This window comes from Schistocerca serialis, chromosome 4, assembly GCF_023864345.2.
Source record: "Schistocerca serialis cubense isolate TAMUIC-IGC-003099 chromosome 4, iqSchSeri2.2, whole genome shotgun sequence".
Lineage (NCBI taxonomy): Eukaryota > Metazoa > Arthropoda > Insecta > Orthoptera > Acrididae > Schistocerca > Schistocerca serialis.
Genome location: NC_064641.1, coordinates 52,173,992 through 52,192,405, shown reverse-complemented (window position 1 = coordinate 52,192,405; position 18,414 = coordinate 52,173,992). Strand labels below are relative to the sequence as shown.

At 42.3% G+C, this 18,414-nt stretch overlaps 1 protein-coding gene across 2 annotated transcripts in view; it reads left to right on the top strand.

Moving 5' to 3' along the window:
• LOC126473869 (collagen alpha-1(XXII) chain-like) overlaps positions 1-3,447 on the top strand; it is a 31,964-nt gene extending 28,517 nt beyond the window's left edge. For both annotated transcript variants that reach the window (XM_050101200.1, XM_050101199.1), the window contains exon 3: positions 2,083-3,447. In XM_050101200.1, the coding sequence (XP_049957157.1) occupies positions 2,083-2,259 (177 nt within the window). In that variant the 3' untranslated portion in view covers positions 2,260-3,447. The remainder of the gene's footprint in view (positions 1-2,082) is intronic.
• Positions 3,448-18,414: the final 14,967 nt, after the last annotated feature.

Here is an 18,414-nt window from a genome sequence, read left to right as displayed (position 1 = left end):
ATTTACACTAAACGAACTGTAACATTTTCCCATTGTTACAACTCCTGCTTATATGCTACAATAATTGTTGTTGATTGTGTTCTATTTGCTGGACTGCTGCGTACTTTCTTTTCAAAACTAAGATTGTGTCAATTTTCAGAGAGACACTTAATGATTATTTCAAAAATATTGTGAGAAACGTCCCCCCCTTTAATTTCCCCAAAACATGTTTAATTCTAATGCTATTGTTGCCTGCAAAAGTACAATTCTGCATTCACAAAATTGCTCAAAAAAGGGTTTGCACCATCCTCATGCATTGCATAGTTTATGATTTTTGATAGCAAGCCTCTATCTAGACGTTCTTTTGATCACGGGAAATAGCTTTATACAGATTCTTGTGTAAAGACGGTAAAATTTAACCTGCATTTTCAGTGCAGATGACTGTAGCCCTACGTGTTTCCAGTTATGAGCGGGACAACGTGGCTTGTGTGTACTGTTGAGTCTACGAAGATGCCTCGAAGGATCATTTCAACCTTAGACTTTGAGCACAAGCTTAGTCTTCAGCACTGGAAGTCGCTTGGAAACACTCAGCCTCTCTCGTGAGACACAAAACACCAAAGATCTGCCTCGTAAGGATCGTCTGCGGCCAAAATCGCTGCTCGTGACGGGTGCCTACAAACTATGGCTCTTAGCTATTCGGAACAGAATGCCATAGGCTGTGTGCTACCTTTTTCGGAGGCAACTTGAAAGATTGCGCCGATCCGTACAACCTATGATCATTTCGACAAGATCAAGGTACTCTCTAGGCAGCCAGTGCGAGCAACAATAAAAAATTCTCAGCATCATGGTACGTGAAGAAGACTAGCAAGCGAACGTCTGGAAACGAACCAAGATTCCATTCTCCAATGAGTGAAGGAAGTAACTGACGCCTAACGAGCGTCATAAAAGGGCTTTTAGCTGACGAGCTAACAATAAGCATCTAAGGCAAGCAGTCCATCATGTATGGATGTGAGACGTGCTTTCTGCTATAAAGACTGATTTGAGGCTAGTGCAGCACCGGAACAGAACCCTCCACAACTACAGACAAATGTTCTGTTATGGGTTTGTCTTTCAGACAATAATGTACGAGCCCACTTCGCCAATCTCGTGAACGCCTTTCTTCAGGAGGCATTAATCAACCGAACGAAATGACGTGCTGTATTTGTCTGAGACCAGCTGAAACCTTCCTCTGATAGCAGATAACTTCAGGATGCCCGCCATCGATGAGATGGACAGGTTTAAGCAGTAACATCTCTATCACATAATCATCGAAACAGAAGAAATGAATTAAAATTTGTGCTGCGGCCAGGACTCGAACCCGGGTCTTCTATTACACCACCACTGCACGATGGTCAACATTGCTACACGAACTACCCAAGCTGAATGCCCTTCCCAACACAAACTTCAATTCATTTCTTCAGCTTATTTTCCCTTACATTAACACTGCTGCCCTGGTAGGGCTACAGCACAAATTTTAATTCATATCTTCTACTTCGATCACTATCGTAGATAAAGAAGAGACTAAAATGTCCCAAGGAAACATTTAATTACATCTCTGTCACATGGTGAACGACCCATCAAGGTGGGTCTAGCATATGACAATTCTTGGAGTGGAGCTACGCGATATCAAACGTCACCCATCAATAGATTTTGAGTGCACAGGTGTGCTGAGCTGTTCACTTTTGAATACACTGCCTTTATTTTAGCTATTAGTTTGTTTTGATGTACCAATAAAGTTACATTTTTCCTGTTATATAAGGTCTATTGTTTGTTCCACCGCACTCTTTGAATCCTAGCACACATGCATTCGCAGATATGCAGAAGGTGGTGCAAAACTTTTGTTGGGCAGTTTATATAAGACCCTGTAGAATTCCCTTGCTGATATCTTCCCAATCACCAAGTTTTTCTCTCCTACACCCATTATCCCTTGTGTGTGTGTGTGTGGGGGGGGGGGGGGGAGGGGGGGATGGAGGAGCGTTGTTTGTACCTGAAGTTGTCTTAACCATTAACCAATCTTGACTGTGGTGTTTCGTCATTGTAAAGCCTGTTTATGTTTGTTGGCAGTGCAACCAGAGTGAAGACTTGCAGAATCTGGAACAGATTCTTTACGAGCTGCGAGTGCAACAAGAGAAGTCACTCCACCAGCTTCGTCTAGCATATGAGAAGGTACTGCACCAGGTGAGGGGCGCCTTCATAGGCTGCAGGTGCAGTTCCCAACGGCATGTGCTCCCACCACAGTGAACTTGGTAGTTTGGATTGCTGCCTGCACATCCTGGATGCAGCAACTCGATGTGCACTGTCCTGTAGCCTTTCTTTGCATGTCCATTATATATATAGAGTATTTGACTATTATAGGTACAATAGAAAGGGACGAGTAGACAACAATGGAACAAGGAAATAATCATAATAAATAAAGATCGAGATACCAATGGGTTTCTCAGTACAATGTATGTACAGGCTGTCATGCTAATGTTACAGCACTGTTAACATTCAAGGCTACGTTTATTACGAAACACCGCAAATGCGGCGTAAATTACAAAGTTATTATCTGCCCTCGTTTGATTTTATCATCAGTCCAGATACCGAAGAACTGGTAAATAGCGTTTCAACGACAAATGTATCGGTAGTGGTTTGCCAACATATTTGACCTTCATGGTCCCCTGACTTGAATCGGTTGAATATTTTTCTGGGGGAATATTTATAAGCTTCGGTTTTTTGCAGCCCTGTAGACGGTGGTGATGTATTGCCGGAGCGTCTTGTGGTTGGTTGTCAGTGCATTCGGAAAACGACTGGGATCTTTGGATGCGTACAGGCTGTGATGGGGAGACTTGTTGAGGCCTGCCTTCAAAAGGACGGTGGCCACGAGGAGAATTTGTTGTAAAGTGGAGGTTATTATTTGCAAATTTGTAGTTTGGCTCTGGTTCAAGTACTCAGTTGTAATACGTCTTATAGGGAACTGGTTGATTTCCAGACCTATGTTTACTTTGACTATTTGCGTATTTTACTACCCTTTACTTGCGCCTTTCGTTTGTATCTATAACACTAGCTAAATACCCAATTTTTTTCGCTTACTTATTGACCCCAGTCTTGTATTAAAAAGAAGAGGAGTAAAATCAGTTCATAATGTAAAGTCACATTTGTTATATAAATAAAACTCCTTTTCTTGCGGTAGAATTGGTGTTTAATTTCCCAGATGTGTTCCGACTTTTAAACTGAAGATTTCAATGGATGCTCTGTAATAATGTAATTATTGATTTAATAAAATTTCACATCCTATTTGTCGTAAAACTAAATCATACTTAAGTTAATTTTTGCCTGTTCTGACAATAACTTTGCTTCCTGTGGGTTTTATTTGTAATTTGATATTTAATAGTGGTATAAATCATTTTGTCACAAGCTAATAAACAATTTTATTTCTGTTTGATAACACCCATGTTGTTATTATTAAATGAAGAGTTTTGTACAGTATCGACTAGCATGGAATGCCGCGTCAAACCGGTCTTCATGCAGAAGATCAAAACCAACAGCAAACAGTTTGTCTTGTTATGTGGCTTACCAACCATTTGTAACGGATTCTGACGGATTTCAATCAACTGCCCCCCCCCCTCCTCCCCCACCTCTCTTCCCCTTGCTCTAAAATTGTTTGGGTTTCGTTTTTTACTGCCGCTTACTGTTACATAGGCATTGAATTTGATGTCACATTCAAAGGTTCATAGTCTGTTACTTCATAATTTTTTACTGTATTAGTTTTCTCTGAAAATATCTTTTACTTCGTGCTAACATTCTAAAGAGATCTATTTTCTTTTGCTCTGTTACTCCTTGTATCTAATCAATCCCATTGTATGAAAATCGGATATTAGACAGTTTCTCCTCTGATTGTACTATTTCGTCTAACAAATCAGACTTTGATTCATTCCTTTGGTCTTATTCATCATCTCTACTACTTACTGAATTTCTGCCTTCTCAGTGCTGTGCTTTCAACTGCCCTATCTCTTTGCTGTTTTGAAACTTAATAACAAACTCCCTAGCCCATAAATTGACCAATTTCGCTCCCTCCTCCTTACACTTGGATATGATGCCGTAAGACATTACCGAAAGGAAGCAGGAAAACGAAGTATACTCCTCCTTAGCCGAGTGACCAGCTCATCTAACTACCATACAGAGGTCCCAGGTTCGATTCCTGGCCGGGCCGAAGATTTTCTCCGTTCACCATCCTGTCATCATCCTTGACGCGCAACTCTCCCAACGTGGCGTCAACTAAAAATAAAAAGACTTACAACACGATGGCTGAACTTCCTCAGGTGGGGACTGCCGGCTCTCAATGCCATACGATCATTTCATTTAAAAGGAAGTCAACTTTTTGACGTTCTCATTCCCAGAATCTGATATTTTGCGTAATGCAATAGTTCTAGATCTTAGACATTTATGAAGATTTTCAACATGTGACTTCGAGATTAGTTCTTGCCAATATAAAACATAATAATTTAATATATTCCATTTAATTTATTGATTTACCATCCAGCATTATTGATAATGCCGTGGTCAGGCCTTGTGTAATATTAAACTGCATGTATAGTGTTTTCTCTAAATTCGGTGACACTCGGTTTGCAGAGAACCAATAACTTATTTTCAAGAAAATATTTACTTTTTCAAGTGTTAACGTTACCCCATTAGATTTGATTATAATACTTGCATCATCAGCAAAGAGATTTATTTCGGTTTTTAGCACGTATGATGGAAGGCCATTTATAGATAACAATACCAAGAGCAGATCAAATATCGATCTCTGTGTTACACCTAATAATTATTCCCCTTTCTGAAGATCCTGATCCATTTAACACATTCCATGGCTTTCTTTAGCAAGCACTCGCAATTTAGTTAGATATGACCAAAACCAAATGCTAATGAGATCTCTGATATCATTATATGTGAGCTTCTGTAGAAGAACACTACGAAATGAACTATGGAATACTTTTGCTAAGTCACACAAAATACTGGTTGGCAATTTTTTTTCATTTAAATATCGTAGAATCTTGTTTGTGAATTGAAAAATAACTTTTCTGTGGAGATAATGTTCTTGAAATCTAACATTCTTGTAGGCGATTTCCAACTGTGTAACGTATTTTTTTGTATTATATGACAGAGAGCTGTATTAATAATTTTATTAGAACCAATTTTGGTCAAGTACAACCATCTCCGTTCCTCTAAAAACCAAAACTAAGCCCAAAAAACTATATAAAAGGCGAAAATCTTTTGCATACAGGTTCTACAAGAAATAACAAGTACCAAAAGATTAATATTCTTAAGACGTCATGTCAAATACTGACATGAAAAATCATCTTCAATTACTTACATACAGAAAGGCAATAATAACTTTAACACAGAACAGAGCGTGACCCATGAGAACAGCAGATAACTGGTCATCATGTAGTATACACATTATAAAGGAAGTACCAAAGATGGGTAATACAAGAAATTAATAAAGCAGAGATACTAAGTCAGGCTATAGCTGTGTACAAGTTCATTGTATGTACAAGCACTGCTTATCTCAATATCGTATTATAAATATTGATATCAAATTAATTGCCATTACAAAAATTGTCATCATAGAACAAGAAATGTTTATGTAACACAGAAGAAGCACAATATGACACCATAAAACCAATAACACAATGCTCAAATATAGAAGTTACTTCTAAAAAATAAACTTTATCTTATGGAAGGTTAGATATATTATGTAACTACAAAATGTGGCTACAACAGGTAGTTCTAGGTCAAATAGATAGACCTTTACTGCAACTATATAGTACAAGAATAAGTAATCATGTAGCATCATATATTATGATCTTAGCCATACAAAGTTATATGAAACTAAGGAAACAAAACTCTAAAATAACGTAATGGGTTATTTAAAAGCCATGAAAACCATGTATACATAGACAAAACTTTTAAAATTTTCTTACAAATCTATTGATGGGATAAAAACTATGTAAGATCAATGAAAAAGATAATAAACAAAGAAATAATTCTGGAAAAAAGAAATAATTGCAAAGGACCATATCAAAAATTTCTTAAAGATGAGTAAGTAAAAATAAAGAGCTAAAATTTGTGACCTACTGATACAGAAAATACCATTCATCTGTCAAAATCCTTCACAGAGACTGGAGGTTTTAACAAAGGCAATCACATGACAAAAAAGTATATTATGGCACATTCAAGTTCTTCGTTAGACCTAAGACTGCATGCTGAGGCCGTAGTATGCTCCACCAGCAATAATCACTATACAATATACATAGTATATGACAATTAATATCTCAAGTATAAGCACAATCTCACAGCATTTTACACAAAAAGTAGGTGATATAATTTTCACAACTATCCCTAAGTCAGATATCAAGTACAAGATATAACGAACAATAACAAGAAAAAGTAGGCATAACACATCTCTTGTTATAGCTATAAATATACGAAGTTACAAGAATTAAGGAAACAGTACAACAAATAATGGCAAGGTCTTTTTCAATCCCCTGAAGGCGATATATGCCTCTGCGTGGGCAAAGCATATGACATATCAGAAGGTAGTGTAAGTGACGAGATGGATTCCATGTGTGTGAGAAGCTAAAGGCAACCTACTCCCATACAATATAAACTTAACCCCAGACAGGGCACCTTGGGTAAAAGCTGGAGGCATTCACCATTTGCGACCGTATAACACATTTAAAGTTTAGCATAACACAATTTTTGCATAAAATACAAGAAACAATGCTAAGACTATCACCAACATCATCGGTAACAATCACTATACCAAGGCCATTACTACTACCATCACAAATTTAAGTAACAAGTCCTACTTGTTAACCCTCTGCCAAATAGTAAAGAGAGTATTTACAGTTAGTGACAATAATATGTAAGCATTTCACATCATTTGTTACGATCATAAGCGTATAAAGTTACAAGCTTTAATGAAAAAGAAATAGTAAAATAACATCGTTTTTTTTTTTTTTTTTTGAAAACAGTGGATACAACAACTTGAGGGTGAAACCTACGAAATTCTTAAATCAAATTCTTGAGAAAGATGAGAAATGTACAAAATCAACGAATCAATATAAGAATGTCAGTGTGAAAGTACCCATCACTTATTTCTGTGAGTGAAGGGTTGCCATTAATAAGTATAAGTTAACGCTGTGAACTAGGATTAGCAACTTACTCAAATGTGACTTTGGAGTAATTTTCGGTAGCATACCAGTTTACAACCTGCCTTACTTTGAATAAAACATCGAGCTTACAATGACTTTCTCCTATAATCATCATGAGTAAAAACCATTGATGCCGGGAAAGGGCACAGTTCCACTTACACAGGCGTACAGTCTTGATAGCAGTATCTGGAACCTTCCAGAGACACTTCTGCAAGGTAGCTCATAGCAAGGACACACTTGTACTGTCGTTCGCTAGTAAAGAAGTTCAGGTGTTTTGCTAAACGGTGAGACTTGTGTCCTTTGCTAGTGTGCCACTTAGAGCCTGTGCCAGTCACTTTCTGAACCGTCAGAGGTACTGCTTCTAGCATCACGCACACAAAAATTGATGCTTGGGTGTACTTATTTTTTTTTTTTTTTGAGTCGGATGTCGTAACATTCGACATATTCCGTCACACATAGTCGTGGGACAGAGTCAGATTGGTTTGGTAGACCAGCAAACGGGTTCACCTGCACACTGGAATCCACCGGTGTTTCAGAGGCTCATAGGGAAGTGCCTGTGTTCCAAATTAGCCGAACGCGAGACCGCGTACTTGCATTTTTTGGGCGTGCGCCATTAATAACAGGTTGCTGCCATCCATGACTTCAGTCGCCGAACGCATCATGGTGTGCCGCCCAGACTAGCAGGAGGGTAAAGTATTTGCTGCTACGGGGTAGGCCTTCAATATATGCTTCTCTACACCCTGTTCTTTGAAACCATATTTTCCTTTATGGAATAGTGGAGTATGGATGCTTGATTGTGGCGTAGTTTTAGTGCCATACCCCAGATTCACGTGTATGAAGTCAGATAAAGCGATTAGTGTTCTGGTTAGTGTCGTGTGTCGATCCCCAACTGATCACTTTGTCCACCATAGACCCCATATTAGTGAAAGCGTTTGTCAAATAAAAATGTTTGTGTAACGTTTCTTTAGCCATTTTTTGTCTTGTGTTGTTAGGAATGAATAAATCTATTGTTATTTAGATCAAAACTCCTCCTTGTTTTTTGATTAACATTACCTTGCCATTTTTATTAAAGTCCAGATTACATAAGGTGGTGGAAGTTTGCAAGTGCTCTCCAAACAGTACTGAGTGGAATGCCAGTGTGACGTACCGCTTGACGAGCGCTGACTTCACCATGCGGAGATGAAACCGCTAAAGTCTCCATTTCTTCATGAACTGTCCACTTGTTTCTGGTCGCCCACCACTGGGCCGATCGTCTAAACAACCCATAGCTTTGAACTTCGTGCTTATTTTCCTCACAGCGACGCTTGTCACAGGACCTTTCCCCATTCGAATATCTTTCTTATGGCGATAGGATAAAGTGCAACAGGTTTTCCTCCATTGTGATAGTAAAGCTTCACTGACAGTGCCTTTTCAGGTAAAGTCGACATGCTACGGTTGCTGACTCCACCTCTCACTGCAGCTCATTTTATAAAGATTCTCATGAGGCGTTACTGACATGTTGCTGTATAGCACAACCTTTTGGCCAATTTTTGCATTCATTTTAAGTTTCAATGAAACCCCCACGTCATTTTAGGCATATGTATCCATTTTTGCTTCTCTACCTACATTATTCCATAAATTAGTGGATTTTCAAATGTTGACTGAATTTTGGGTCACCCTGTATTTGTTACCATTGGATACAGCTCAAGCAGACTCTTCTATTGAGCTGCCCATCTTTATTGTTGCCTGTTAGTTATGACGTTTTCCTTGTTGTTAATTTATGTATGTGTGTGCAAAATTTGTGTTTAAATTATTTATGACTAAAGTGTTAGACCTAGAACATTGTGGTCTGAGGACGTCCGAGAGATAGAGGAGCTCTTTTCAGCATGTATATAGCAGATGCAAATTGCTTATATTTTCAATGATGGTCCATTTTGTTTACTTCAGCTGCTTCGAGATTTGCTGCAGATCAGCGGGATAGACAATATGAAAGCTTGCAGTGTGAGGTTATGGCTGAGGACTGAGCAATTGACATACCACCATGTATGTCAGAACGATCTGTATCTGGGTGTAACTATTCGAAATGATCTCAAATGGAATGATCAGATTACACCAGTAACGGGTAAAGCGAACTCTAGATTGCGGTTTATTGGTAGAACCCTGAAGCGATGCAGTCCTTCAACAAAGGAAATAGCTTACAATACGTTAGTTCGTCCAGTCTTGGAGTATTGTTCGTCTGTATGGGACCCTTACCAGATCGGTCTGATTCAAGAGACTGAGAAGGCCCAAAGCAGGGTAGCAAGATTCGAGACGGGTACATTTAGCCATCGTGAGAGCGTTACAAATCTCATAGAAAGTTTCAAGTGGGACACACTTGCAGATAGACGGCGCGCTAAACAGAAGGGGCTGCTCACTAAATTCCGAAATCCGACCTTCACCGAGGATGTAGGGGGGGGGGGGGGGCGGGGGAGGGAATATGACTTTGGCGCGAATTGTGCCCTCCGCCACACACCGCTTGGTGGCTAGCGGAGTATATATGTAGATGTAGGTGATCCTGTCCGTAGGATCGTATGAATGTAATTGCAGGTACCACTTAACGGATAACTTAGTGTACTGAAATAATTAAACAGGGATGGTCCTGAGACATATGAAGCATAGGTGCAGCCACTTACAAAGATGATAAAGGTAGGGAATTCATCTAACTGCTGAATGAAACTATGGTCCCTATAAAACCCTATTTATTAGAAGTCGCTATAGACTTCAAGTTAACAAAAAACCACACAGATAATAGAGGACAGTTACGTTCATGAGGTTCAACACAGATTACAATTGAATTAACATCAACACCTTGGCAATAGTAGAATGATGGATGTGGAGTGAACATTTTAGAATCAGCAAGCACTTTGGGTAGCAACCAAGTGTGCAGAAGCTGCATTGCGATTGCCCATTGTTAATCAAGAAAAGACCAACAGAAAGATTTACGCATGTATATACTGCCTTGATTGACCTCATGTTGAGCTTGCGATTGCTAATCGGTATGCTTGAAATAGAAGTGTGAAAATTCTAACGTTAGTTTAAAGTCTTCGTTTGCCTCCTACAACTTGGTTTGCGAGCAAAGATATTGCTCACCATACTTAGTAACCTGTGTCCGTGACTGACTGCTGTGGTAAGTCATCTGTCCTGCGTCGAAAACTGCTCTCCCTCAGACCCTGCAGTCCATGTCCCTCTCTCGGTTGAAGTTTCCCCCGTGCTCCAAGCAAGAAGTGAAGTTTTACATTTTGAGTGTGAATTGTGCATGATTCTGATCCCCAATGTCAGGGGTTTTTCCAAGCAGAAAGGTTCAAGAGTGGGTTTAAAATTCAAGGTGAAAGGATATCAGTGACAAGATACGCTGATGACATTGCTACCCTCATTAAGTGTAGAGGATTTACAAGATCTGTTGAATGGAATGAACAGTCTAATGAGTATAGAATATGGATTGAGAGTGAATCTAAGAAAGACAAAAGCAATGAGAAGCAGCAGAAATGAGAACAGCGAGAAACTTAAGATCCGATTTGGTTATCACCACGTAGACGAAGTTAAGGAATTCTGCTACCCAGGCAACAAAATAACCCGAGACGGACCGAGAAAGGAGGACATTAAAAGCAGACTACTACTGGCTAAAAGGGCATTCCTGGCCAAGAGAAGACTACTAGCATCAAACACAGCCCTTACTTTTCGATAGAAATTTCTGAGAATATGCGTTTCGAGCAGAGCACTGTATGAGACATGGACAGTGGGAAATCAGAGCAAAGGAGAATAGAAGCATTTTAGATATGGTGCTACAGAATAATATTGAAAATTAGGTGGACTGATACGGTAAGGAATGAGGAGGTTCTCTGTAGAATCGGCGAGAGAAGGAATATATGGAAAACACTGACAAGAAGAAGGAATTGGATGATAGGACATCTGTTAAGGCATCGTGGAATAACTTCCCTGGCACTCAGGAGGAGCTGTACAGAGTAAAATGAGCAGAGACAGACAGAAACTGGAATACATCCAGCAAATAATTGACGACGTAGGTTGCAAATGTTACTCTGAGATGGAAAGATATGCACAGGAGAGTAATTCGTGGTAAGCCACATCAAACCAGTCAGAGGACTGATGAAAAAAAAAGAAAAATGTAGCAGTCTACTGTCCATAGTTTTAATATGATTAACCAATAGTGAGGAGCTATAGCTTTGGCGCTCAGAACCATACAGTATCTGACTCCCACTATCTGTCCTGTTTCGTGTTCCAAACAACACATCCTTCACTACGTATACAGAGGTGAGCTGCTTTCTCCCATTCCAGAATTCATATAAGTTAACCAATGGTAGCTGATCTTACAGTTTCTCAGCAAAAATCAACGTCCCCAGTTAGCTAGGCGCCAGCCTGATGAATGCTAGGGCCACGCTCCCAAACACAAAGGTGCTGGATGGCCTCTTCTCATTCCTCCTCTTAGATTTTATTGCAAGCTTTCCCCGGTATATGGGATTCCTGCAGGGTTCAGTTCTTTGGAGTTCTGCATACCCAGTCGCTGTCGGCCTGTGAGAAAACTGGCGCCGGCAGGCACGTCACGTTAGACACAATATTTTATTGTGATGAACGAGAAATACCGGCTTCAGGCGCATGAGGGTACTACACTACTGGCCATTAAAATTGCTACACCAAGACGAAATGCAGATGATAAACGGGTATTGATTGGACAAATATATTATACTAGAACTGACATGTAATTACATTTTCACGCAATTTGGGTGCATAGATCCTGAAAAATCAGTACCCAGAACAACTACCTCTGGCCGTAATAGCGACCTTGATACGCCTGGGCATTGAGTCAAACAGAGCTCGGATAGCGTGTACAGGAACAGCTGCCCATGCAGCTTCAACACGATACCTCAGTTCATCAAAAGTAGTGACTGGCGTATTGTGACGAGCCAGTTGCTCGGCCACCATTGAGCAGACGTTTTCAATTGGTGAGAGATCTGGAGAATGTGCTGGCCAGGGCAGCAGTCGAACATTTTCTGTATCCAGAAACGCCCGTACAGGACCTGCAACATGCGGTCGTACATTATCCTGCTGAGATGTAGGGTTTCAGAAGGATCGAATGAAGGGTAGAGCCACGGGTCGTAACACTTCTGAAATGTAACGTCCACTGTTCAAAGTGCCGTCAATGCGAACAAGAGGTGACCGAGACGTGTAACCAATGGCACCCCATACCATCACGTCGGGTGATACGCCAGTATGGCGATGACGAATACACGCTTGCAATGTGCGTTCACCGCGAAGTCGCCAAACACGGATGCGACCATCATGATGCTGTAAACAGAACCTGGATTCATCCGAAAAAATGACGTTTTGCCATTCGTGCACCCAGGTTCGTCGTTGAGTACACCATCGCAGGCGCTCCTGTCTGTGATGCAGCGTCAAGGGTAACCGCAACCTAGGTCTCCAAGCTGATAGTCCGTGCTGCTGCAAACGTCGTCGAACTGTTCGTTCAGATGGCTGTTGTCATGCAAACGTTTCCATCTGTTGACTCAGGGATCGAGACGTGGTTGCACGATCCGTTACAGCCATGCGGATAAGATGCCTGGCATCTCGACTGCTAGTGATACGAGGCCATTGGGATCCAGCACGGCGTTCCGTATTACCATCCTGAACCCACCGATTCCATATTCTGATAACAATCATTGGATCTCGACCAACGCGATCAGCAATGTCGCGATATGATAAACCGCAATCGCGATAGGCTACAATCCGACCTTTATCATAGTCGGAAACGTTATGGTACGCATTTCTCCTCCTTACACGAGGCATCACAACAACGTTTCACCAGGCAACGCCTGTCAACTGCTGTTTATGTATGAGAAATCGGTTGGAAACTTTCCTCATGTCAGCACGTTGTAGGTGTCGCCACCGGCGCCAACCTTGTGTGAACGCTCTGAAAAGCTAATCATTTGCATTTGACAGCATCTTCGTCCTGTTGGTTAAATTTCGTGTCTGTAGCACGTCATCTTCGTGGTGTAGCAACTTTAATGACCAGTAGTGTATTACAGTGTTTAACATTCCAAGAACACAGGTTAATGTAAGTGAGAGATAAGCTATCGCAAAAGTTAAATTCTGGTACATTAGTAACCGGAGCAACTGCCAGGATGTCGATTGCGAGCATGCAGACTTCCATCTATTGTGTTGTACAGGCGCCAGATGTCAGTTTATGGGATGGAGTTCCAGGCCTGTTACACTTGGTCAATCAACAGAGGGATGGTTAATGCTGTTTGTGGATGACGCTGGAGTTGTCGTCGAGTGATATCCCGTAAGAGCTCGATTGTAGACAGATCTGGTGATCGAGCAAGCCAAGACAATATGTCTACACTCTGTAGAGCATGCTGGGTTACAACAGCATCATGCGGGTGACGTTGTCCTGTTGGAAAACACCCATTGGAAAGTTGCTGATGAATGGCGGCACAACAGGTCGGATCACTAGAATGAGTACAATTTTGCAGTCAGAGTGCACGCGATAACTTCCTGCTGTCACACGAAATTGCAGCCCAGACCAGAATTCCAGGTGTAGGTCCACTGCGTCTAGCACGCAGACGAATTGGTTGCAGGCATTCATCTGGCCTCTTTCTGACCAACAAATGACCATCACTGGCAGAACCAGCTTTCATCGGAAAACCTAACAGATCTCCACCCTGCCCTCCAATGATCTGTCACTTGACACCATTGAAGTCGCAAACAGCGGTGGCCGGTTGTCGATGGAATGCATATAGGGCGTGTGGCTTGGAGCTGTCCTTGAAGTAATCGTTTTGTAACAGTTCGTTGCGTCGCTGTGGTGCCGACTGCTGCTCAGATTACTTCTGCAGATGCAGTACGGTGTGCCAGAGACATTGGCCAAACGCTATGGTCTTCCCTCTCTGGAGCCTGGTCTTCTTGCGAACGTATATTCCCGTGACCACGGCTGCTAGCAGTCATGTACGCTGGCTACATTCCTGCCGAATCTTTCTGCAGTATCCCACAAGTAACATCCTGCTTGTCGTAACCCTGTTACACGATCTCATTAAAACTTAATGAGGTGTAGATAATGGAGTGCCAGCGGGTGTGGCCGAGCGGTTCTAGGCACTTCAGTCTGGAACCGCGCGACCGCTACGGTCGCAGGTTCGAATCCTGCCTCGGGCATGGATGTGTGTGATGTCCTTAGGTTAGTTAGGTTTAAGTAGTTCCAAGTTCTAGGGGACTGATGTCCTCAGATGTTAAGTCCCATAGTGCTCAGAGCCATTTGAACCATTTTTTGATAGAGTTTTTGTCGCCTTAAAAACATTCTTGACTAACATCAACTCACCACGTCCAATCTCAAAGGTAACTAATGGTCACGACCGTCACAGCGTGTATTTAAAGCAAACATGATTTGTATCCTTGTAGTGGCGCTCCTAGCGCAACTGTTACTCGACTGGCACTAAATCTGAAAAGATGTCGTGTTTTAGATGTAGAAATACGCCTGCCAACTATCGCTTATGTCGATTTTTTTGCGTCAGAGTAGTTCAGAGGCGACAAATGAAAATCTGTGCTGGATCGGGACTGGAATCCGGCTGTCTGAACACGCTTCATGTCCAACAAAAAATATCAGTTCGTACACTACTCCCAAAGCGCCCTTCTGTCTACCATCTCGTAGCATTTAGTAGGATTCCCGCAACATTGCGGACCTAGGCTGCATCCACAACCGAAGATATATCATGAAATGCCAACAAAGCTTATAGATATTACTGTAACATGTGTTCTGTCTGTTCTTTCAGACATGTCCGAAACAACAGATATCACAGATATAATAGTAATATCGATATGTCTTGACAGAATTTCGTGATATACCTACAGTAAATACACTCCTGGAAATTGAAATAAGAACACCGTGAATTCATTGTCCCAGGAAGGGGAAACTTTATTGACACATTCCTGGGGTCAGATACATCACATGATCACACTGACAGAACCACAGGCACATAGACACAGGCAACAGAGCATGCACAATGTCGGCACTAGTACAGTGTATATCCACCTTTCGCAGCAATGCAGGCTGCTATTCTCCCATGGAGACGATCGTAGAGATGCTGGATGTAGTCCTGTGGAACGGCTTGCCATGCCATTTCCACCTGGCGCCTCAGTTGGACCAGCGTTCGTGCTGGACGTGCAGACCGCGTGAGACGACGCTTCATCCAGTCCCAAACATGCTCAATGGGGGACAGATCCGGAGATCTTGCTGGCCAGGGTAGTTGACTTACACCTTCTAGAGCACGTTGGGTGGCACGGGATACATGCGGACGTGCATTGTCCTGTTGGAACAGCAAGTTCCCTTGCCGGTCTAGGAATGGTAGAACGATGGGTTCGATGACGGTTTGGATGTACCGTGCACTATTCAGTGTCCCCTCGACGATCACCAGTGGTGTACGGCCAGTGTAGGAGATCGCTCCCCACACCATGATGCCGGGTGTTGGCCCTGTGTGCCTCGGTCGTATGCAGTCCTGATTGTGGCGCTCACCTGCACGGCGCCAAACACGCATACGACCATCATTGGCACCAAGGCAGAAGCGACTCCCATCGCTGAAGACGACACGTCTCCATTCGTCCCTCCATTCACGCCTGTCGCGACACCACTGGAGGCGGGCTGCACGATGTTGGGGCGTGAGCGGAAGACGGCGTAACGGTGTGCGAGACCGTAGCCCAGCTTCATGGAGACGGTTGCGAATGGTCCTCGCCGATACCCCAGGAGCAACAGTGTCCCTAATTTGCTGGGAAGTGGCGGTGCGGTCCCCTACGGCACTGCGTAGGATCCTACGGTCTTGGCGTGCATCCGTGCGTCGCTGCGGTCCGGTCCCAGGTCGACGGGCACGTGCACCTTCCGCCGACCACTGGCGACAACATCGATTTACTGTGGAGACCTCACGCCCCACGTGTTGAGCAATTCGGCGGTACGGCCACCCGGCCTCCCGCATGCCCACTATACGCCCTCGCTCAAAGTCCGTCAACTGCACATACGGTTCACGTCCACGCTGTCGCGGCATGCTACCAGTGTTAAAGACTGCGATGGAGCTCTGTATGCCACGGCAAACTGGCTGACACTGACGGCGGCGGTGCACAAATGCTGCGCAGCTAGCGCCATTCGACGGCCAACACCGCGGTTCCTGGTGTGTCCGCTGTGCCGTGCGTGTGATCATTGTTTGTACAGCCCTCTCGCAGTGTCCGGAGCAAGTATGGTGGGTCTGACACACCGGTGTCAATGTGTTCTTTTTTCCATTTCCAGGAGTGTATATCGTGCATTCACAAACTTTCACGATTGGTCTCCGAATCGCTTTCCTTTCAGGTCTCTCTTGATTCGGGGAGATTTATTTATTTATTTATTTCATTGACAGAATAGAGTAACCCACCACGTCGAAATGTAAGTTGGGTCGGATGCTTCTAAATCTAACTGTAAAGACTTATTATTATTACTATCTTATTGGTATACAGTTGTTAATGCTTTTTTAAATAATATAAAGAACATAATATATAAAAATTTCTCAAGTGTACTGAGAAGTAAATGCCTAACAATTGTTAAAGTGGTTCTATGCAGTTTTTTCTGCCCAGTTGATGAGAATATAATCTATGTAATGCAAATGTTAAAGAAAAATAAAAGAAATGTAATAGAATATGTGTGGTGAAAATAAGTTGCAGTATGCAGAAGGAAGTGGTATACTGTATTTGGATTTGTGATATAGTCTAAGTATGGTTGATTATAGCCTATTTCTACTTGTTTCAGGTGAGAAAGTTACTCTTATACGAAATGATTTGTGTTTATGAATGTTTATTGTATTTGTGTGTATTGATACAGTACTTGGAGTGTTGCATGTCAGGACACTACATGATATTCAGTAGTTGTCAGTTTGTCTTGTCGTTAGTAGTTGCGGTATATTCCGTGTAATACCTTAGATACATACACCTGGTATTATGTAGATTACATACTAACTGAGAATTTGATACGTGGAATACATGAATTTTAACTTCACATGAAGAACACATTTACTCGTAAATTTTTCAGCAGAAATAGAATGGAGTTCGTTGCTACCTGAGTGCAGTATTCCTTGAATAACTTAATGCATTACATTTTTAGTTTTATACACACTTTATACAAAATATCATTTGATATACAGGGTGTTACAAAAAGGTACGGCCAAACTTTCAGGAAACATTCCTCACACACAAATAAAGAAAAGATGTTATGTGTGGACATGTGTCCGGAAACGCATAATTTCCATGTTAGAGCTCATTTTAGTTTCGTCAGTATGTACTGTACGTCTTCGATTCACCGCCAGTTGGCCCAATTGAAGGAAGGTAATGTTGACTTCGGTACTTGTGTTGACATGCGACTCATTGCTCTACAGTACTAGCGTCAAGCACATCAGTACGTAGCATCAACAGGTTAGTGTTCATCACGAACGAGGATTTGCAGTCAGTGCAATGTTTACAAATGCGGAGTTGGCAGATGCCCATTTGATTTATGGATTAGCACGGGGCAATGGCCATGGCGCGGTACGTTTGTATCGAGACAGATTTCCAGAACGAAGGTGTCCCGACCGGAAGAAGCAATTGATCGGCGTCTTAGGGAGCACGGAACATTCCAGCCTATGACTCGCGACTGGGGAAGACCTAGAACGACGAGGACACCTGCAATGGACGAGGCAATTCTTCGTGCAGTTGACGATAACCCTAATGTCAGCGTCAGAGAAGTTGCTGCTGTACAAGGTAATGTTGACCACGTCACTGTATGGAGAGTGCTACGGGAGAACCAGTTGTTTCCGTACTATGTAAAGCGTGTGCAGGCGCTATCAGCAGCTGATTGGCCTCCACGGGTACACTTCTGCGAATGGTTCATCCAACAATGTATCAATCCTCATTTCAGTGCAAATGTTCTCTTTACGGATGAGGCTTCATGCCAACGTGATCAAATTGCAAATTTTCACAATCAGCATGTGTGGGCTGACGAGAATCCGCACGCAATTGTGCAATCACGTCATCAACACAGATTTTCTGTGAACGTTTGGGCAGAAATTGTTGGTGATGCCTTGATTGGGCCCCATGTTCTTCCACCTACGCTCAATGGAGCACGTTATCATGATTTCATACCGGATACTCTACCTGTGCTGTTAGAACATGTGCCTTTACAAGTACGGCA